At 44.6% G+C, this 22,283-nt stretch overlaps 1 protein-coding gene across 1 annotated transcript in view; it reads right to left on the reverse strand.

Annotated features, from left to right (window-relative positions):
- Positions 1 to 22,283, reverse strand: part of Plxna2 (plexin A2) — a 203,048-nt gene that overhangs the window by 33,659 nt on the left and 147,106 nt on the right. Inside the window, exons 11-13 of the mRNA XM_038348917.1 lie at positions 20,831 to 20,927; positions 17,801 to 17,991; positions 434 to 585 (exon numbers count right to left, since the gene is read on the reverse strand). Of these exons, the coding sequence (XP_038204845.1) occupies positions 434 to 585; positions 17,801 to 17,991; positions 20,831 to 20,927 (440 nt within the window). The remainder of the gene's footprint in view (positions 1 to 433; positions 586 to 17,800; positions 17,992 to 20,830; positions 20,928 to 22,283) is intronic.

The raw sequence follows: 22,283 nt of genomic DNA on the forward strand, positions 1-22,283 counted from the left end.
CTGACATTTCCCTTAGTGAAATAAATGAATCGGCTCCAGTAGAAGCCCTGTTCAGATTAAGCTGTTGTCAGAGCCCCACGCACCAAACAAATTGTTGCCCACAGCCTACCCTGTAGCATGCATTTCAATGGGGTTAGGCTAGGAGGAGGGGCCAAGAGGTCCCAGAGGGGCTTTCAACATTCATGCCAACAGGCAGGCAAAGACTAAATGAGGGGCAGCATAGGCACCTGGCACCCTGATGCCTGAGGAGTCTAGGTACAGGGAAGCAACTGGAACAGGCCCTCTGAGGGCAGAACCACCCTGGAAAGACCTCCCGGGGCATTTTCCACAGGAGGAAGTGATATGAAAGGTGCTTGGGAAAGCCCCAGAGAAGGAAGTACAGAGACTCTCCACTCTGAAGCTCAGAGGCATGAAACCAGCAAGGTGGACTCACTGTTCAGCGATGATGTATTCCCCTGGCAGGGGTGTGCAGGGCACTCCAGCCACCTGCACATGATGAGCGATCTCAGAGAAGTCCAAGCCCAGGTTCACTCCATGGATGGTCACACGAGTCCCTCCTTCAGGTGGTCCTGATACTGTCAAAATCTGTAGGAGGAAGGAGGGGTTAGCCACTGACTGAGTCATCCACAGGAATAGAACAAGTCCCTTTCCCTCCCCAAGAGCAGGGTGCTTAGGAACTATGACGAGACTCCTAGATTATGAGTGTCTTCTTTTCAGCTTGTGCAGAATACTGATAACTTCTGTTTTACACTACTTCCTTGGATCATTCACCCATCTATCCATCCACCTGCCCATGCACCCATTTATCCATCCATTAAAAACAACAACAGAAAGTTCTGAACTCTCCTAAGAACATCCCTGATTTATGTCCATCTCTATTTCACTAGCTGATCAAGTTACATAATCTCTGCGAACTTCAGCTCTTTTTCTGTGAAGAGCATATTACCATGTTTACCAAGCTATAGTGAGAATGGAAAACCCAAACAGCATTAGTTCTTGAAGTTTTGTGTGCACTATGAGGCTTTGCAACTATGACACTGCTGTTATTGCTACTTCTGAGCTAGACCCTGAAGGATAAAATGGTGAACACAGTGCAGATTTGTCCTCGGGAACTTATAGTCAGGAAGGAAATGATAACAAAGACTAATGAATAGTTCTAGTCTGGGGTCTGCAGTGGGCAGACAGAAACAGGGAAAGCAGTGGGCATTTGGAGCAGGTGGGGACTGGATGGCTGAGGAGAACATCACAGATTCAGAGTGCTTACCGTAGTTTCTCTCAATACATGTGAGAGCCAAGAAGTGACTTTAGATTTTACAAACCTTTGCTGGCTTCCTGCTAGCAAGGATCATTTATTTATTTATTTATTCATTCCTTAATTTCAGTTGCCAAATGATGATTTATCTCATTTTGCTTTAACCCAAAAAGAAAGGAGTGGCAGAATCAGAACACCAAAGTATACACTTCTCTGGAATCTAGTAAATCCCATTGAATATGTTCATGCTTTGAAGTCTGCAGTTACCTGAAGTGAGAAGTGATTAGCTAATAATGATCCTGAGTGAACTCAGTTCCAAGGGACAGAGGAATTCGTAATTGTCAACCTTGGCGTAGAGGTGGGAGTGTCTCAGAGTATTTTATTCTAAGATTGTCATTTTATAGAGAGAAGAATGAGTGCTAGGATGTTCGATGGATCCAAAATCTCAGGCAACTTGTACACAGCAATAAAAAGGTGACTATTTCCACTGCATTATAAGAAAGGCAAGACTTGATTGAGACCAATAGTCCACTACAACCCCAGGATGGTTCCCCTGGGCAGAGACACACTGCCTTTGTGTTCTTGGACATGAACAGTCTCCTTAAGACTATACACGCTGGTTGTCTTAGTTGGGATTTTTATTGCTGTGATGAAACACCACGACCAAAAGCAAGCTGGGGAGGAACGGGTTTATTTTGATCACAGTTCTACATCATCAAAAACAGTGAGGGTAGGAACTCAAACAGGGCAGCAACCTGGAGGCAGGAGCTGATGCAGAGACCATGGAACGGAGCTGCTTCCTGGCTTGTTCCTCATAGCTTGCTTAGCCTACTTTCTCATAGAACTCAGGACCACCAGCCATAATGGACTGGACCCTCCCCTATCAACCACTAATTAAGGCTTGCCTACAACACAGTCTTACGGGGGTGTTTTCTCAATTGAGACACTCTCTTTTCAGATGACTTCAGCTTATATCAAGCTGACATAAAATCATCCAGCACAATTGACTTCTGTTAGGACTGGAGCAGCAGTCATTATGGGTGATGATGTGGGATGCCCTTCTGTATGCCGTGAATATGTCTTATTACCATTTGTTAATAAAGAAGCTGATTTAGCTGGGCAGTGGTGGCACATGCCTTTAATCCCAGCACGAGAGAGAGAGAGAGAGAGAGAGAGAGAGAGAGAGAGAGAGAGAGAGGGAGGGAGGGGGAGAGAGAGAGAGAGAGAGAGAGAGAGAGAGAGAGAGAGAGAGAGAGAAAGAGAGGTGGATCTTTGTGAGTTCGAGGCCAGCCGGGTCTATACAGTGAGTTCCAGAAGAGTAGGGCTGTTACACAGAGAAACTCTGTCTTGAAGCGGAAAAAAAGGCTGATTTGTACCATAGTCAGGCAGAATATAGCTAGGCAATCCAAGCAGAGAGACAGGGAATAAAAGGGTGGAGTCAGGGAGATGCCCGCAACCACTGGAGAAGCAAGACATGAAGTACTACAACAGCCACAAGGTAAAATATAAAATAAGTGAAATGGGTTAATTTAACTTGTAAGAGCTAGTAAATAATAAGCCTGAGCTAATAGACCAAAGAGTTGTAATTAATATTAAGCCTCAGTGTGGTTATTCAGGAACTGGTGGGCAGGAGAGAAACTTCCAGTTACAGGATGAGTCTAGGTGGAAAGGGAAATGCTCCTCTGGTGACGGAGATACCCTGAGTCCTGTCACCGTTACAGACATGGACCCCATGGCCTAGCCAGCAAGTAAGAGATGGAGTGTGGGTGGGGATAGCTCTCCCTACCTCATCATTGGTGGCATGCTGATCTGACTTTGCCTTAGTGTTGTAAGGTGCCAAGCTAGAATTGATTGAGTCTGCTGACTTCCCTTCCATGTCTATGGGCCTTCAATGGTACTGCTTCCTGAAACTTGCCTGCAAGGCCCTGAGAACACTGTTCTGGGGACTGATTTCACTCACTGTCATCTTGTCTGTGACTCTGAATCCCTTTTCTTGGAATAAAATACTCCACCTTATAAATAAAACTAAACACATCGAGTAGATCATGGGAGAAATCACCAAGGAAACTCACAGGCATATCCATGTGTTGGGGGAGGTAAAAGAAGGAAGGACAGCGTGGAAGAGAAAAGGCTTGGAGGAGTAGAAACCTCTGTGCTTCTTCCGTCCTTAGAAACGAAAATGTCCAAGAACAGTGTGCTCTGAATATTCTGCTTGGCCCTGGCACAGTTTTTCAAAGGCCAAGGATCCTGCCTTGAGAGACAGACCCTTGTCATGAGAGGGAAGGGAAGGAGCTGCTTCTACCTTTGCAGAAGAGCATCAATAGGAGAACACACACTTTTAGCTCCCGGTTCTGTTGGACCCATTTGCATTGGGTTTCCCGATGTTCCACCCACCTCCGCCCCAACCCCAGCACCTGTATGGCAGGAATCCACCTACTTAACAGGTTGGACAGAACCGTGCTGGTCGTTTCCTTTCCTTGGTTCCTTTCCTCCCACTTTTATTTTTTTTTTTAAACATATACTCTTTTGCTCACTGCAGTTAATTACAACCTTTCAGAAAAGAAAAAAAAAAACTTGTGAAATGAAATCTTTCTGGAAAGCCTAAAAATACTCTCGTCTTGCAGGTAGCATATGCATACTCTGCTTCGGGAAGGTTTCATAGTGCAGCTCCCCTGTTGCTCAGCCGTGACAGCAGCTTCTTCCAACATGGAACATTAGGTACAGGTACTGGGCGGCAGGGTCAGTCTGTTAGCACAGAGCTGCTCATAAGTGTAAATCAGCATAGAGAAGACGTTTGGGTAAATTATAAGCAAGTGTTGGAATCTCGGCATGAAAGTATATGTCAAAGATATGTATGAGTCCAGCTATCTGCTGCTGGTGTACAAACTGAAACCTTCCCTGATTATCAGACCAGATCCTTGGGCTTGGGAAATGCCGAGGAAACTGGGTCTTTGGGAGAGGATTATTTTAAGCTTTTTTTTTAAGTAACTTTTTTTCTTTCGTTTATTTACATACCAACCAGTTTCCCTCCCTTCTCTGCTTCGTTCTCCTCCCCTTTCCAACCTAGCCCCTCCCCATCCACTCCTCTTCCATCTCCATTCAGAAAGGAATGGGCCTCTGGTTTTTACACAAAGCATGGTGCCTCAAATTGAGGCAGGGCAGAGCTCTTCCCCAGGAAATCTTGTGAACTTGAGGACAGGTAATCCAGCAGGAGAGGTCCTGCTCTCACTGTGAGAAGCCTTACTAAGAGATCAAGTTACACTCACATTGTCACACACATGCAGAGGGCCTTGGTCGATCCCATTCAGGCTCCCTGACTGTAGATAACAAGGAGGTCCCAAAGAGGGATGCATGGATTTCCCAGGGAAGGGGAAGTAGAAAAGATCCCCTGGATAAACTGGGGGTGGGAGTTGGGGGGATAGAAACTAGAGGGAGTGGGTTGGGTGGGTTGAGAGTCTTTTTTTTTATGGACTATCTCTTATATTTTCATCACTAGGAATATGTGGCCCAATAGTTCACAGTAAAGAACAGCTAAGCAGTACCCAGTCTTGAGCTTAAAGAAATACATAGATTACAGTTTTGATTAAAACAAAAATTACTTGGAAAAGTTTGGATTTCCAAAATATAGCTGAGTATCTGTGATCATCTGACTTGCAGAAGGGTTCCCGAGGCGCCACTACTGATGACTTCCAAATCTCTGTTGTCAGCTCATACCTCTCTCCTGAGCTTCATAGCCATATATTCAACTGCTACAGGACATCTCCACTTCCACCTGAATGTCTGCCAGGTGCCCCAGGTTTCACAATATCTAAAAATGAACTCTTAATTTTTCTTCCTTCTACCAAGGCCCAATTATCCTCTCAGATTTTCTTTCAAGGTAAATGGGATCACTAAGCTCCTGGCTAGAAATTTTGCAAGCGTCTTCGATAGTTACTTTTCCTTCATCTGTCATGTATAATTAATAAGGTCAAGGTCCTTTCAGTTCTCACTTAAGCAGGCTTCATATCTCACTCACTCTGACCAAAAAGGTCTCCATGTTCCTCCATGGAGGTCTCACAGCTGCCAAGGGTTCTAGCCGCTTTACTGAGGCAAAGTTCCCCTAGATTCTGGTCTCCCTGATCCCTTCAGCTGTATCTTCCATTCTGTCATATGCCCTCTGTGTCCTACCAGAGATTAGTGGTTCCTATACTAGGTGCTTTAAAAAAAAATCTCTGTGTCATGGCTGGAGAGAGGGCTCAGCTGATCAAGCACTTGTTGCTCTTGCAGAGGCCAAAGTTTGATTCCCTTTACTCACAGTGGGTGGCATACAATTTCTTGTAACTTAACTGGACCTCCAGGGGACCCGACATCCTCTTATGGCTTCTGTAGGTTTCTTTATGCACACACACGTATGCACGTGCACACCCCCCCCACACACACCCACCCACACACACACACACACACAAAAACACTTAAAGATGATCTATGTCTTTCAATGCATTTGCTTTGCCTCAGTTCAAAAGTCAGAAAGGCCCAGGTTGGCATTCTGTGCTTAGAACAAAGCAAAAGAGGAAAGCACCCCATAGAAACCCATCTATCCAACAAAGAGGACCCTAAGAGAAACATACATGGATCTAATTTACATGGGAAGTAGAAAAAGACAAGATCTTCTGAGTAAATTGAAAGCATGGGGGATCATGGGAGAAGGTAGAAGGGGAAAGGAGAGGAAGGGAGGGGAGAAGAGAAAAATATATAGTTCAATAAAACAATTTAAAAGGAAAAAACAAAGAAGCCGGTCTATCATAATCTTTTCAGATGTCTGAGAAGAGTACAAGGCCATGATATATATATGGTGCTCCGAGTCACAAGAATCCGGCATGCACATCATTATTCCTTCCCAGAACCAACTGTGCAGGGTACAGGAAAGAAGCCTGGTGAGAAAGATCTGGTGTTCAGAGAAAGAAAGAATAATACCCCTCCAGGACAACATTTCAAAGTAGGCAGCTCATAAGTTCCCAGGTTCCTCCCCAGTGAGACTCTGTCCTCAGGGTTGTTTTTACAAGTAGCATGGACTTTCAGGATGCCAACGACATTTCATTATGCCTCAATGCTACTGGCAGGTAGATTTATGTATGGGTTTATAGAGGAAAACTGCCTAAGTGTCCAGTTATTGCCTGCAAAAGCCCAGGAAAGGCCTTTCTGATCAAAAGGAGCAGTGTGGCTTTAAGGGAAGGTTGAGGGTGGTCAGAAGGCAGTAGAGTAATACTGAAGCCTCCACTAACACAGAATAAACTCAGACATGGCTGGGGTGTTGGACATTTTTTGCCTATCTTGGCATCTGGTTTCAGATGGCCTGTGTACTTCTGACTGCTCTGGGGTAAGGAAGTGAGACTTCTGGTACCCGGGGAGTATCTGCAGCAATAAGAGATCAGGTAGCCTCTGGTGTCTGGCAGACCTGAGGTTTGGAAAGCAGCTCTGATACTCCTGAGCTATGTGACCTTGAACATACTCATCTGAAGAAAAATGACAATCTTGCTGGCTTCAAAGGGAAGATGCCAGGATTAAGTTAGCTAATATTTGGAAGGCTCTAGCATGTTAGTTTAGAGAGTGGGGCATAACAAAGTATAATTCCCAGCTCTGTGCTTCCCTACACACAGGACTTACAGATGAGAAGAGCATTGCATATAGGGAGAAGCTAAGAGATGGTATGTATAAATTTTCCTGTTGATCTGGAAGGAGAACTTGTGAATCAAAGAGTCCATGACAGATACCAAGTGACCAGGTGGGAGAATAACTTGGAACTTTCTGACAGGATAAGCTTAGCCAGGAAGTGGTGGTGCTGAGGACAGGACCTTGGGGACCATCTCAAAGACCATGGCCAGGCAGGCTCTTCACTGCCCATTTCACCAATGACGAATGAATTATCTCACGACAGAGACGACTGTGCTTTTCTTAGCAACCTGATATTTAGCATACTGCCTAGCTCAGACCAACCATCAACAAATAGCCCCAGTTCCCGTTAATAAGAAATGCCGGTCTGTATAAAATTCTAGAACAAATTGTGTTCTTTAACTATGACTGGAAGAAGCGGGTGCCGAATTGTTGATTGGAAGTGTTTTAGTGTATTCCTGCAACCACTCAGAACACCTTCCTATAATCCTCTTATTTTAATTTAATCCAATTTCTAATTTGGTTCTTCATGGAATGGAGAACTGAGCAGATACCTCCTCATCAAATATCTTTCACAGACTGAAGACAGAAATTACACTCCCTGACCTTTGCCTTTGTAATGCTGTCTGCAACTCCTCTGAAGAGTTTTGGAACCTTTTGCGCAGGGTGGGTGTATTCTTTGCTGTGGATCCTGGTGTTTCTGCCATTTTCTGGGGCAGAGTGACCCATACAAGGCTGAGGTTTGAGTGAGTGCCTAAGTAATCAATGTGCAGTCAGGGGGGCCTGTGATTACATCATTTCTCTGCTTGTCATACACACCATTCATGAGACTTGTTGTGGGCAGTATCTAGCAGAAGGTAAACCTTGGGCATCTTTCCTATGCTTTGTGTTGTTTTTCTCCTTGAGGTTTCTTTCCCCATTTAGGGAACTTTTTATGGGGTTCTCTCCTTTCTAAAGAACTCTGTATTTGTGTGTGTGTGTGTGTGTGTGTGTGTGTGCACGCGCGCGCATGTGTTTTTGGTCAGGCTTTCATTGATGTAACTCAGGCTGGCTTTGATACTCCTGTCTCAGACTTCTTTTTTTTAATATTTATTATGTATACAATATTCTGTCTGTGTGTATTCCTGCAGGCCAGAAGAGGGCACCAGACCTAATTACAGATGGTTGTGAGCCACCATGTGGTTGCTAGGAATTGAACTCAGGACCTTTGGAAGACCAGGCAATGCTCTTAACCGCTGAGCCATCTCTCCCGCCCCCTGTCTCAGACTTCTGAGCACTAGTATCACAGGCAGATGCCACCAAATTTAGTCTATGTTTGTATTTTAGTGGGGCCTTAAGTTATCCCGTCACCTTATGATGATTGGTATCTAGTTACAGAGGGGAAAGGTAGCCTGTGTTTTGCAGGATCTAAGAGAAATGCTTTAGGGTTCAGCCTAGTAAGCAATAAACTCTCTCAAACATGAAGTAGCTTATCCAAGCCCTTGCCATGCAGCTATTGATTAACACATGTTAAAACCAGGATAACGAAGACAGCAAGGTACATGGCAAGGGCTTGGATGAGAAGCCACTAGCCTTCTTGGGCACAGCTCATGGGCTCACAGTAGATGACTAATGAGTGCAAAGCTTTTGGAGCATTTGGTTTGGCAATCCTCTTCTCCACAGGCTCAGACCTACCTTAAACAGCTGTATAGTCAAATGGAGCCCTGGTGAGCACCCTAGAAGCATTTCAGCTCAGTTTCTAGTCTTTCCGGACTCTGTCATATTTGTTTTCCTTTGTGCTGCCATGACCTGGAAGCAGCACAGTGATGTTATAACTGCCCTCATTCTTGCAGCCACTAATTGAACATTTTGAGGGAACTGCCACAAAGTTGCTCAGGGGCAAGATGAGCAGATGCGGCTGATTAATTACAGCTGGGGGATCTAAAGAGCTGCAGAAGGAAGCAGAGTGGGAGGTGCTGGAGGTCCTAGGGGCTTGGCAGCTGGGGAAAAGTGGTTAGACTGGTTGCCTGCAACCACAGACTCAGGCAGGCCTGGGTGGGGCCTTGGAGGGGCAAAGTTTGGGCCTCCCTCAAAGTCAGATGAGCTTGAGGAGATTCCTAAAACTTGATTGCACCCTAGAACACTGTCTTCCTTAGGCCTGTCTCCTGACTTATAGGCACAAGGAGAAATAAAACATACTGTCCATCATCTCCCGGGGGCGGGAGATTTCTCTGACAATGATGCTTGCTGTTTCTTCACTTATGAAGTGCTCAGAATGAGACAGAAATTATACCTAGGTCGTTATATTGTATCCTACCAAAACAAGTTACCATTTCACAGGTTTGGAATAGCATTCCAGGGAGGTTAAGTAACCAGCTCAAGGCTGTACATGGAATGACAGAATGTAGTGGAACTGTCCAACATTGTATTTAGTATCCGAGTGACAAAGTCTGAGAAAATTGTCCCCAACCCTGCAGAGATCAAGTCATCAACTATGGACATCTGCTTTATTCTCTGCTCAGATGCTTTTGCTCAGCAACAGCCTCTTTGCTCTCGGCTGAGGCTGTGCCTCCGTTTTACCGTGAGTCCCGTTATTGGCTTTGGCGTTCACTGTTTTCCCTTCTGCTCTCCCTGCTTTGTGTTTCCCACCATCCATCTTCCTGCTCCCTGTTCATACTCCTAATTTGGTTTGCCCATCCTCTATTCATATATGCCTGGCCTCCCAAGATAATACTGAGGGTGGAACTTCTGGTTTTCTTCCCACCTTAGCAGAGGCTGGAAGAGCGTGGTTTTGGCTTCTTCCTCTTTTCTCTCTCTAGGTAAAGAATAAAATTCATTTAAGTGAGCTTAAGAGAGATAGCAAGAAAGATGCCCAGGTCAAACAAGGGGTGGGTTGTTGTGGAATATTATTTAACTATGTAAAGATGTGTTACATTTGTTTATGCTGCAGAATATTACTTTAACTGTGTAAAGGTGTGTTCCATTTGTTCATGCTGCATTTGCTTAATGATATAAAGATGTGGTTTAATTATGTGAAGATGTGTTACATCTGTTTCTCCTTACCTGCCTAAGGCACCTGCTTGGTCTAATAAAGAGTTGAACAGAGCTGGATGTTGTGGTGCGTGCTTTTAATCATAGCACCCAGGAGGCAGAGGCAGGGGGATCTCTGTGAGTTCGAGGTCAGCCTGGTCTACAGGAGCTAAGTCCAGGACAGGCTCCAAAACTACAGTGAAACCCTGTCTTGAAAAAACAAAAATCAAAACAAAACAAACAAAGAGCTGAGAAGCCAGTAGCTAGGCAGAGAAAGGAAAGGCAGGCCTGGCAGGCAGTGAGAATAACTAAGAGGAGAAATTTAAACTGAGGGAAGAATGAGGAGGAAACCTGGAGCCAGGAGCCAGGGAGCCTCCACCCAGCAGACACAAGCAGCCGCGAAAGTAAGATAAAAAGAATGAAAAGTAAAAAGCTCCAAGGCAAAAGGTAGATAATGAGAAACAGGTTAATTTAAGTTAAAAGAGCTGGTCAGAAATGAGTCTAAGCTAGGTCGAGTATTCATAACTAATAAGAAGTCTGTGTGTCATGATTTGGGAGCTGGTTGGTTGCCCAAAAGAGGGGGTGGGGCTCTCGAGTCAAGCAGCTGAGGATTAAATTACTGATGTAACATCAAGAAAACTTTCACTGCTCACAACCTTCATCTTTAAAATGGGCTTAATTAGAACTATCGATCAGTATTGCGTTCAGTGAACGTAGCTATTATTTTTCTTATTACCATCTGAGAACAAATTCATGCAGAGACAAGGCTAGCTTAGGACTGAAGAAAAAAACGGCTTTACTTTTTATGAACTTCCTAGGCAGACGGGCAGGGACTTGATCCAACTACACATCCAGCCTTGTGGTATTTGATGCTGCCTCTCTGTGACCTGGTAGCCCTTCCTATAGTCTTTACGGTGTCAATCTCCTTTTCTGAGGTTACAGGAGGAAGGAGAGACTGAAGTCAGAACTTTTGGGTCAGGGTGAGGATGGGGGAGAAGTATTCCCAACTGTGTATTAGATGATCTATGTCAGAGACTGGTTCTAGGAGCAGACAGATGGATGTGTGTTGGTACACAGTCAGCTCTTCCTTTGTTTATAATCTTTGCTCCTTTGCGGCAGCATTGTGCTCTTGATGATGATGCTGACTGTACACATTCAAGTTTTCATTCTACCCTGGTTCCCAAACACATCTAGACACTGAGCCCTTGACAGCAAATGATCATGTGCTTTTCCACGTTTGTGTGCACCCATGCATGTGTGTGTGCATTCATTTATGTGTGTGTGTGTGTGTGTGTGTGTGGTGTGTGTGTGTGTGTGTGGTGCATGCATGCCTGTAAGCACACATTCTTCACAATCATGAGAGCTGGTGAGGAGCTCTGCAGGAATCTATGGTTTCAATGGTGCCAGCTCTCCTGCCTGGGGTGACTCCTTGCTAGTGCTGTCTTAGCTGATAGTACATTCAAAACCTAATTGTTATCTCAGCAGAGTAACTCCATTATTCATCCTGACACCATCCCCCGTTAGCTGTTTGTTGCAGTGATGTTATATTAATGAGGCCTGCAAATAAATGAACAGGAGATCAGAGTGCTGGCTTGTTTCTCAGGAATGCTGGCTGACTTCTTTATTGGTAACTTTCCAGTGAGTCACTCCAGCTCTGAGCAGGTGGATTTTGGTCTTTCTTAAAAATATGTGGTGAAGCTGTTTGGCTAAACACTTAACTGTCCCAGCCTCTTAAGCAGTTCCATAGATGCAATAGCATCTGAAAAAGTCTGGTAAAAGCAATCTCCTTGAAATTATTTGGCACATGGAAAGCAGGAGCAACAGGAAGGATGGATCACCTCAAACTAGTACAATATCAAAAATTATCTATCCTTAGTTTTGGAGGAAAATATATACTGTTTTATACTTGATTTTCTTTCTATCCCAGTTACATTTACCTGAGATAGGTATACTATTCCATAAGCATGGACTAGTGAGACTGGAGAAGTTACTGAGGTTGACAATTTTACAAGTGAATTCATACAGTTATCAGTGAAGAATTGCCTGGTGTCAGTGCATGTGGTTTTAGGATCACATAGACATTCTTTCAGATTTCAAGTGTGGTAGGTTTTCAGTCACCAGCTGAGGTGCCACCTCTGTGATTCCTTCTGTTTCTCAATACTTCTGTGCCTTGCTTAGCCTGATCTTTGTCCCCACCTGCAGGTGCACACCATCTGGGTTCTATCCTATGGGTTCTCCCACTAGATAGAGATGCCTCAGAGGTCAGATCTCCACCCAGGGGACCTAAGATTCACTTCAACCACTATTGCACTGGAGAACAAAGACCAAGAGCAACTCCGTGTCACATAACACTTGGGGCATTAAATAAAAGACTATGCCTGAAGGAAAAATTATGGTTTCCTTATCAAGCTCACATGTACCCCAAATTTCCAAACTGTTTTACATACTCATAGAAAGGAGGTTGAACCTGATTATGTGTAGGAAGACAATTAAGTACAGGTAACTAATTCCAAAGGGCACTGAAGTACTCAGTATGTCTGACATCTGTTGGTGTCTTCCAAGAGGGTCTGACATCAGATGGACACAGGATACCCTCTGCTGCAATGACAACAGAGGCCTAGTTTTCAACCTCTGTATTGCTGCTAACCAGATGACTTTGGGTACATTATTGATTTTCCCAAGCCCCATTCCCCTAGCTCTTACAATAATTACAACCATCTTGTTTGGAGGGTGAGAATGATCTAAAGAACAGGGTGATATAAAATGAAAGGTATCATTATAGTCAAGCCCCAAATTAGAATTTTGGTTCCTGCTGTCTGAGGTTGTGTCTTCTTAGCTCTCGATACACTACTCTGGAGACAGTGGCCAAAGGTGTGGGTTAGAAGTTCTTTTCCTATGCTTTTTAGAGGGAGCAAAATGACCTATGGAGAAAGCACTTTCCAATATCATCCAAGTAGCCAGTGTTCAAAATTGGGGCTGTGCTGGGAAAAACTGTGTCTTTCCTGGTTTCAGTCAATCCTGTGGCAACCTCTTACTCAAGCATAGTGTCTGGTATGCATTGGTAACCAAGTAAACATTCTTTGAAGGGAGAATTTATTTCTCAGTGAGCTGTGACATTCTTTCTTATAATTCTCATTTTATTGGGCTGGATTCTCCCCTTTATATGGTGAAGTTCTGATTCCTCACACCACTACAGATACAGAGAGAATGTCATCACGTGAACATGAGGAAGAGGTTGGGTGACAAATATATAAGCTGGGGTGTCATCAAAGCACCAGTATCTGGAAGAAAGGCCTGCTGTGATCTTCCCTCACAGCCCTCCCAGGGACCCAGACCTACCCACACCTTGATTTGGGACTTGAAACTTCCAAACATCTGAGAAAATGTATTTCCATTATGAACATCACCTTGTCTGTGATTCTTTCTTAGATTACCCTAGGAAACTAAAAGCAGAGACCAAGTGGGGACCATCACTGCATTTGTTCCAGAGTCTTCTTAAATCTTCAAGTTTCTTTTCTTGAGAACATATTTGTTTGTTTGGAAGTAGACCCCAGCCTCCTGACATCCCTATATCCAAGGAGTCTGGGATGCTTGGTTGGAAGCATCACCCCAGCCCCTGGCATTAATTTCAAGCCCCCTCCCTTGGGAGTTGCCTTAGTCCGGGACTCCACTTCTGGGAAAGCCGGCCAAGCAGTGACCCTCTCCCCAGTGAGGGTCAAGAAAGCCCTCCAAGTGGTGACCCCTCCCCTAGGAGGGTCAGGACCACTCCTACAGGTTATTTAGGCTGCCGCTGCCCCAGAGAATGGACACATGGTGTCCGGGTTTTGTGTGGTCTTCCCTTCACCATGCTTTCCCAGTCCATTCTGGAGCACTGCATTAAACATGGGCATCTTTTATTTGGTCTGATTTGGTCTGATTGGAATTATCTGCGTCGGCCGAGAGGCTCGTCTAAGAAATATTCCTAACAATATTCTGTCACTTTTCCTTTCTGCTGAATTCTGAAAGTTCATAGCTTCTTAGAATACATCTCTGGTTGGAAGGGGGAAATAATAATAGTTTCATCACTGAGGTCCCAGTAGGCTCTGAGGCCCAGGCTGGGGATAATATAGACATGGTTGGGTAAGCATGCTATATAGGTCTTCCAGTCCTCAGCACATCTTTTCCGGGGGCTAACAGGTACCATTTGCACAGAATCCTGGATGACAGTTGGAAGCAAAAGCAACCCTGTAGGCCCTGTTATGGGGACAAAATCATTATTATGCCACGAGCTGATGAGAAGGAGCAGACAGTGAGTCCTGAGGTGGTCCAAACCTATATATGCAAACTGGGAAATTCAATAGGCTGTTCAACTTGTCCTACATGGAGCATCTATAACAGATGGATCGTTAGGGGTCGCCCTGGTTGCTACAGAGACAGTAGGATAAGGAAGGTTAGGGAACAACACAGCTATTCATGTAACTTCTCGTGAGTCCACGTCCTTTACAGTGGAGCACCTCTGAGGTCATCTCATTTACTTCTCTGTTCACAGGCAGAAGAGCACCGCCTGAAGCCACACTTTGTTCCCACGGGTGGGCACAGACCATCACAGATCCTTCTTCCCTCTATGTTCTAGAAGGATCATATAATTAGTGGCTTGGGTTGCCTGCCCCAACTGGTGGTACTGAGGATAACATATTGTTTATGTATACAATATGCATAATATGTTATGTATACAATATACAATATATATGTTTAGATATATGTAAAGATTATCAATAGAAAGAAGTCCCATAATCATGAGAAAGTTGAAGAAGATGAGTTGATTCCTCTTAAAGATGACTTTGAACAAATTATTTATTCTTGCAAAATAATGTCACAGAAAAGGGACACAAAGAGGGCATTTTATCAAGAGGTCTTCAGGGTTGTTTTGGTGTTGTGAACACTGAGTTTTTGGTTAAGGTGGGGGGAGGATTGGCTAGTTTTCTTCATTGAGAAGCTACTGTTGTTCCCATTGCAGTTAATTATGTGAAGATAGCTCAAGATTGTGTAAGTATACCCTATTTCTCATCAAATTTCACTTCATCTTTTCATCTAACGACCATCCTTGCCTGAAACAGTTACAGCTATGCACATTAAAGTTGTGAATTTCTTTTTTCATAATTCTTTCTGTGTTTATTAGTTAGGATTCTATTGTGAAGACACATCTCCCCTCCTATTAAATGTTTTTCTGTTCACATTAGCAAGAACTGTGGATTCTTCCTCCCCTAAGATCCCCTCAGGTTGGTTTCTGTGCTCTTTTTCTTTTAACGGCTCTTGTCCAAATTATCCAGCCTGAATTAAACCATGAGGAAACATTAGGTACATCCAAATTGAGGGACACTGATAACATAACTGGCCTAGACTCTTTAATACTATGAAGGTCACTGGAGGGCATTATCAGGACTGTAGATTAAAAGACTAAAGGGACAAGACAATGTCATAATGTAACATCACATTGGCTCTCAGACCTCAGATTGGATTTTGGACCAGAGAAAGGATGTCACTGTGACAATTGGGAAAATGCTAATAAGGCATGTGTGTCAGATGATATTACTGGATCAACATTAACTGATAATTACATTATGCTTCTGTACGATGATAATTTTGGAAAACCTGGGTAAACAGGATATGAATGCTCTTTGTAGTACTTTATCTTTTTATAAATATGAAATTATTTCCTAAGTGACCAGTTAGAAGAAACAGAAAATGACTTACAGGTGGTCTTGTGGGGGTAAAGGATGCCATGTCAAAGAAAACAGGACAGTTAATAGTCTAGTCATTCCAAGCCTGGGTACTCCCTGCCATATGTCCTATCTAGAGTGATGTCCCTGAGTGGGTTTGAAGCATAGCACAAGTTTGTCTCTTCCCAAAGATACCCTTTATTATCAACATCCTCAACATGAAAATTACCATTACGAGTCTTGGAACACCTTCTTTTGCTAACACATTCATTGGAAAAATCAATTATAGCCTAATTACCTCAGGAGGTTAATTAGCCTCCTGTAATTTGGGTGTCCTCTGTGAACCCAGCAGCCTGTCAGTCCCCAGTCTGTGACTAGAGGCAGGGGTTTCCCTTAGAGCTTATAGAAGCTCCAGCCAGGCTGAGAGCAGACAGACACCAGGCTTTTTAGTCCCAGATTCTGTGGAGGTAGGAAGTGCTTGCTGATGACAGAATCTCTCCTGATTTAAAACTCTGGACACCACAGGTATTGACAGCAGTAAGACATATTGCAAAATATGGGACAATAAAAGTTTTCAGGCTATAAGTTGGCGGAAACCACTAGAAGAGATAAGACATAGAGCTCCAAAGACTTTAAGATGCTAGCTGTAGGAGGGCAGGGGCTGAAGCAAGCTCTTTTTACATTTCCTTCCATCCAAAAAGTCAGCAGGCATGGCCGCCACTGGCCACATTTGAATGTAAGCTCCTACTAAAATCGCTTCCTGTTGGGGGCAGGGTCTAAGCTGTCACAGAATGGCACCATGACTCAGCAGTTCCCCCCCTCCACATCAACTGCACTTTTCTCCACAGACACGTACAAAGCAGCGGCACGCTGCCCCTCCTTCCCATGGTCCTGTGTTCAACTCTCTGGAACCCTGGGGCCTCACGCTGGTGATTTGGGGGTTGAAACACTTGATACAGTATCACTTCACATGGGGGGTCACTTCTGTCTGGTCTATACTAGCAATGGAATGGATATTAACTAAGGTGAAGCACTACTAATCGTATATTCCTTTGGTAAATCATGAAGAATTTTAAGGCAACTTTGTCATGGAATCTGGGTTTAAAGGCTGGTGCTGCCTTTTATCTGCTGTGTGAATTTGGGACTCGCTTTTCTTCTCTGTGAAATGGAGCTGAGAAAACTTAATTTTCTACAGTTGCTATAAAAATTAAATCTATCAAAGCCAAGCATGTTAAATAAATATCTGCTCCCTGTTCAAAAAGTCTATGTAAAGGCTACAGCGTCCGTTGATTTTAAGGCTTTTGTTTTTGAACTGAGACTTTGATTGGGTCAGAAAGGAGTTCAAGAAGTTTCCTAATATTCCATGACACAGAGATAAGGAGCATGGTTTGGGGGAAAATGATGCAGAGAGGGGGGACAGTGCATCAGCTCTGGAAAGATGAGACAGGAATAGTTTCTCTCTGACATCATAACCTCTGCAGACTACTGTGGAACCTGCCAAGGCCTTTGTTCTTAATAGAGAATACACAATTCAGATTCAAAGAAAAGTAACGATTATTGACTGGAGATCAGCTGGCAGCAACCAGAGTTAAATACGACTGTGCCTCTCCAGACCCCTCGCATCCAAGCAGCTGTTATTTCTCTCCATATCACCAATTCATCTTCCTTTGCAATTTGCTATTTTGGAAACATAATTTTTTCCAATATAATTAATTACTTTATTTACACCCATGAAAATGCACAAAACAAATTGGGACCAAGAAAAACTCCTGAGAAACAGTATGTAGCTAACATATGGCCTGTCTACTTCTTCGGTTTCCAATTTTGTACCTCTGAACTAATTGTAATTTCCCAAATAGCATCTCTGCTGAGAAACGCCAAAGCTGCTTTCTGAAATGTTCCTTTACTATGGAATAAAGGTCTTGTCCCTACCTGGCTCAGCCTTCCACCCCGCCCCAGCTGGGAAACTGGGCTGACTCTGCCTCCTTCATACACATGGGTATACAGATATGTATTCCCATCATGTACTGCACTGTGGTATAGACCATACTCCTGTTCTGGACCGTTGGCACACACACAAGATCTTCCATATCTTTCCACCAAATATACCCTCTTCAGGAATTCATCCATAAGTACATTTCTTTCCTATATCCCCAGCCGTCCTTTTCTCTTTCGGAAGCTGGAGGCTTACCTCTGTGATTTGGGGGTTGGAGCATTTGACGTTGTGGCTGGACCAGTCGAGCCAAGGGCTGGAAGTGCTGGGGCAGTGTTGGTGGAGGGTACATCTGCGCTCATCACTGCACCAGCCACACTGAAACTTGTGATCAGCCTTGAGACAGAGGCCACAGCTCTCCCGCTGGGCTGCACACTTGTAGAGATGAACTGTAAAGAGAGGGGCTGTCACGGGTGGGCCTGCAGAGGCTCCATCACATACTGTCTGTTTGTGGGTACACAGATCTGCCCCAACCACAGACAACACTGGGGATCACCACCACTGCACGAGCAAAACATGGAGAGTGAGTGAGGTGACTAAGCAGTCATCTATAGGCACAGCCGAAATAACAGGTTAAAAGTTTCTGCTTCTAGATGGAATCATATCCCTGCTTTAATTGTGGATTCTCTACTTCCCAGCACTGTGACAAAAGTATTTAATGCCTCTGAATCTTGTTTACCTATCTCTCCCATGGAGATCATAGTTAGTTTGGGGCAGGTTTGAATGAGGTGTTATACAGCGAGTCTTGGCAATGCCTGTGATATACTAGATGCTATTACACACCCATTTTCTTTGAACTCTAACAGTGTTCTTAAGCAACATGGGCTCATTTCTTCATTAAAGCTAAAAACAAAGCCCAAAAGAGACTGTCCCAGCTTACTATGGGTACTGGTTTCAAGCTTGCTGGTGGTGGGTCCTGAGAAGAGAGGCACCCTGGAAATGGTGTGTGTGTGTGGGAACAGAGTCAGCTTGTGCTCAAAGAAAGTCCAGGTGACTGAGGTAGGAGGCATACTAGCAAAGAAAGTATGACACAACCATATTCACAGCCAGTGTAGATGAAGAATGTATCCCCAGAGAGGACAAACTAGTTCTTGATGGGTCACATGATCATTCTGCAACTCTTTTGCTTTGACTTTTCTCTAACTGACTTGGAGACCCTAGGGGAGCTAGCTATCAAGCATAGTTGTGGCATGAGCCCAGGGTTTAGTCCTTTCTTGTTAGTGCTGGGAATTCAGAGCTCCAAGCGAATTCTCCAGATACATACAATCAGCTCATGGATTCATCTTCTAAAAGTAGATACAACTGTAACATGTGTAGACGGATATTCTGTTATCATTACTTAATAACTAGAATGCAAACTCTCTTCCCAACATCTATATTCAATTATACATTGTAAGTCACCTAGAAATGATTTAGATATTTGTGGTTAGGTGTAGATATTATGCCATTGGGTGTGGGTATTCTAGGGGTTCCTGAAAATAATCCCATGGTGGACACTGAGAAATGACTCAGAAAGTCACTTTTCATCTTTTCCAGCCAAATTATCCTAAGCTTTTGTGACCTATCTGTCTGCCTCTGCTGGAGGTCAGGAGCATGCCCCAGGGGAGAGGCAGTTTTCATTTTTCCACAGCACCCCCTGACACCTCTGTTCCATTCAGCTTCTCTGTCCAGATGCACTGACCATTCACCACCCTAAGTCCTAAGTCCTCTCATGCCTGTGGTTCCCAAGGCACAAGACAGGCAAAGACAATCTGAAATCGATCGAGTACCGGTGAGGCATTTATTAATCTGGACCTTGTAGTCTTTAGCCATAAGCTCTGCAAATCCTCAGCAAGACCTTAAGTAGTGGGCTTCCTTTTCTTTAGGGCCAGTGTGAAGACACTAAGATGTACTTTAAACTTGCATGGTTCAGTTAGAAGCGCCAGCAGTAGAACTTGGTTTGCTAAGTTGGGGAACCTGAGCACCTAAACACAGTATCCCACTGAACCCAATTCATCTACAGCTTTCTCTGACACTACGGATCTAGTAGAAACATGAGTGAAGGCAGGAGGAGGCTGCTCGGGCACCTGCAGAGCCTTGTAGATGTCAGGGGAGTCTGATGTACCAGTCTGGCCATTTTCCTCCAGGTTCTGGGTGCAGCCTCTAGGATCTAACTGATCTAACTTGGCAAAGAACATATCTCTTATTGTCTAGTGGTGAAAAGACCTAGTCTAGGAGCAAGCAAACACAAACTACATGTACTGAAGTCTGTCTTGCAATGTAGGATGCACTGACTTTAATGGTGTTATCTGGGACAAGAAGCTATATTCCACAGATGCTGAAGCACCTTCAGATTTTGCCCTTCCCTTAGCTGCCCTCCTGGTGCCCAGGCATGACCCAGGAGTTAAAGCAGAGGCTAATGACAATTCCATTTACTTAAAGCATAATAGTATATATGGCTCCTGATGGGTGAAGGGCTTCAAATCTTACTCAGAGCCCAGCAGCAGTGGCAACAGGTCCTCATCTTGGTGTGTACTAACTTGAATGCCTTCTCTGAAATCAGACGGTCTCAGCACTTACTATACAACTGAGCTTCACCATCCACAGGGTGAAGCACACATTTAGAGTTACTGAGATAAATAATAAAAACAATTTAAACAAATTACCTAATGAATACGTTATACGACATGTGTTCAGTAGTTGGGTCATTGTGCCAGGACCTGCTTTCTGGACCAGTGCACTGAGAACCTACAGAGCAGGAGCCTTAAAGAGTTTCCCTCCCGCCAGCCCCCTTACTGAGAGCTTCTGTGCTCCAGATGTGAGTCTGAGTCTCAGAACTAGAGCACAGACATACAAGCCTTCTTTGTGCTGTCACAGTGACCAGGGCTGAGAACAGGGGAAGGAAAGCCTGCATGAAAGCAATATCTCCATTTCTAGGGAAGCTGACAGGACACTCTGCCTGCTGTTCTCCTAGGTCAGGCTCCATAGATATTTCAAAGCTACCAGGAGCCACAGAATAGTGCGGAAGAACGGGCAGCCGCCTGGCGGACGCTCTGGTTGTAATAAAACGGGGCTCCCAACAGGACTCCTCTGATGGCTTCAAAAGTTGCTTTAGGAGACTCTGAAGAGCTCTGCTGGCAGAGGGAGTGTGCTATTCAAGGTACAGCAGCAGTCTGCTCTGATCTCTACAACACAGCCTTTCCCAAGGTCATGAAAAGGTCAAACTTGCACCCGGAAGTAACGGCTTACCTTTCAGGTCCTGAGGGTTGTCAATGATGAAGTTGCCATTCCACACCACAGCAAAGTCCACTGCTAGGTTGCTGATGTCCATCCCATCATACTGGTACTGCAGGGAGAGGACAGGAGCACACAACCCTCAAGGCTGTCTGTCATAGGAAGCCAGCGTGCAAAGCAACTCCTCACGCTGCCCAAAGGGACCTATGACACCTTGTTCCTGACTTGTAGTCAGTAAGGCCACCAGGAGCTGGCCTAAGGCTCTGGCTTCACCTTCAGTTCTTTCTGAAATCTGAAAAGCTCAGGTCTCCATCTCTACCCCTTTCTCCTGCTGAATCCATCAGCTCTGAACACACTTGCTGAAGGCTCTCCCTGTGTGCTGGTTGAGTCTGTATCCAAACAGAATGTTGCTTTCTCCCTACAACTGCCACCCTTTCGGCTTACCCCTGTTCATTTAAGTCTAGCTCTCATTCATCCTCCCTGTGTCCTTTTTTATGTCCCCCCTAGTCGTCCCCATCCCCAGCCTTGGACTCCTGATATTGCCATTTTCTGTCTTTAGTCTGGCACGTCCCAGGAACTACAATGCATTCTTTCGTGGGTCCTCTTTTAGGAACTTAATGTCCTCACTGCTCTCTGACATCTACATATACAGTGGATGTGGCAACAGCTGTGGAGTGGCTAGTTGGTCTCCCAGGTATATGTGACGAGATTTTTATGTGTTTGTGTGCTCAGGTCTATGTATGTGCCTTATGCATATGGAGGCCAGAGGTTGAGGCTGGGTGTCTTCCTTCATCCTTCTCTCGGTTTCTGAGATTGGGCTGGAGTTCATAGATTTTGCTAGACTGGCTGCCCAGTGTGTTCCAAGGATCTTCCACCATTCCACCCCAGCACTGGGATTATAGCTGTCTTTGTGATCAGCATTTTTATGTGGGTATGGGGGATCCAAGTACAGGTCCGTAAGCTTGGGTGGCAGACCCTGCACTGACTGTGCTATCTCCCAGCCTCCTCCTCTCCCTTGGCAGATAAGTTTTACTTGGATTAGTATCTAATATAGAAAGTGCTCACATCTTCTAGGGTATCCCAGAGCATACCAGAAAAAAAAAATCCCTAGAGAGGCTAAGTCTTCTGTTCCTCTGACCTCACAGAGAACCTTCAAGCCCTTCGCAACCTCCTGGGTGGCTAGTCCCCACGGCACCCTGTTAAGTCTCCTGGACAGTCCCTCTTAATGGCTGCCCATTTCTGACCATGGTCACTTCGCTCCGGAGGGCGTGTCACCATTGCTTTCCTGCCCAGCCTTCCATTGCCTTCTTCCTTTGTTGTGCTCTCTTCCTCAGTCTGGCTTCCTGCGCACTTGGCACCGATTACAAATTCTATCAAACGCTTGTGACCCCAGAATCTGACAGCTCCCTGATAAGAGGCCTAGATTCTCTTTATCTCTCCCAGGCGAATTAGCTTCCCTCAACACCTT

Source organism: Arvicola amphibius, chromosome 12, assembly GCF_903992535.2.
Source record: "Arvicola amphibius chromosome 12, mArvAmp1.2, whole genome shotgun sequence".
In the NCBI taxonomy this organism is placed as follows: domain Eukaryota; kingdom Metazoa; phylum Chordata; class Mammalia; order Rodentia; family Cricetidae; genus Arvicola; species Arvicola amphibius.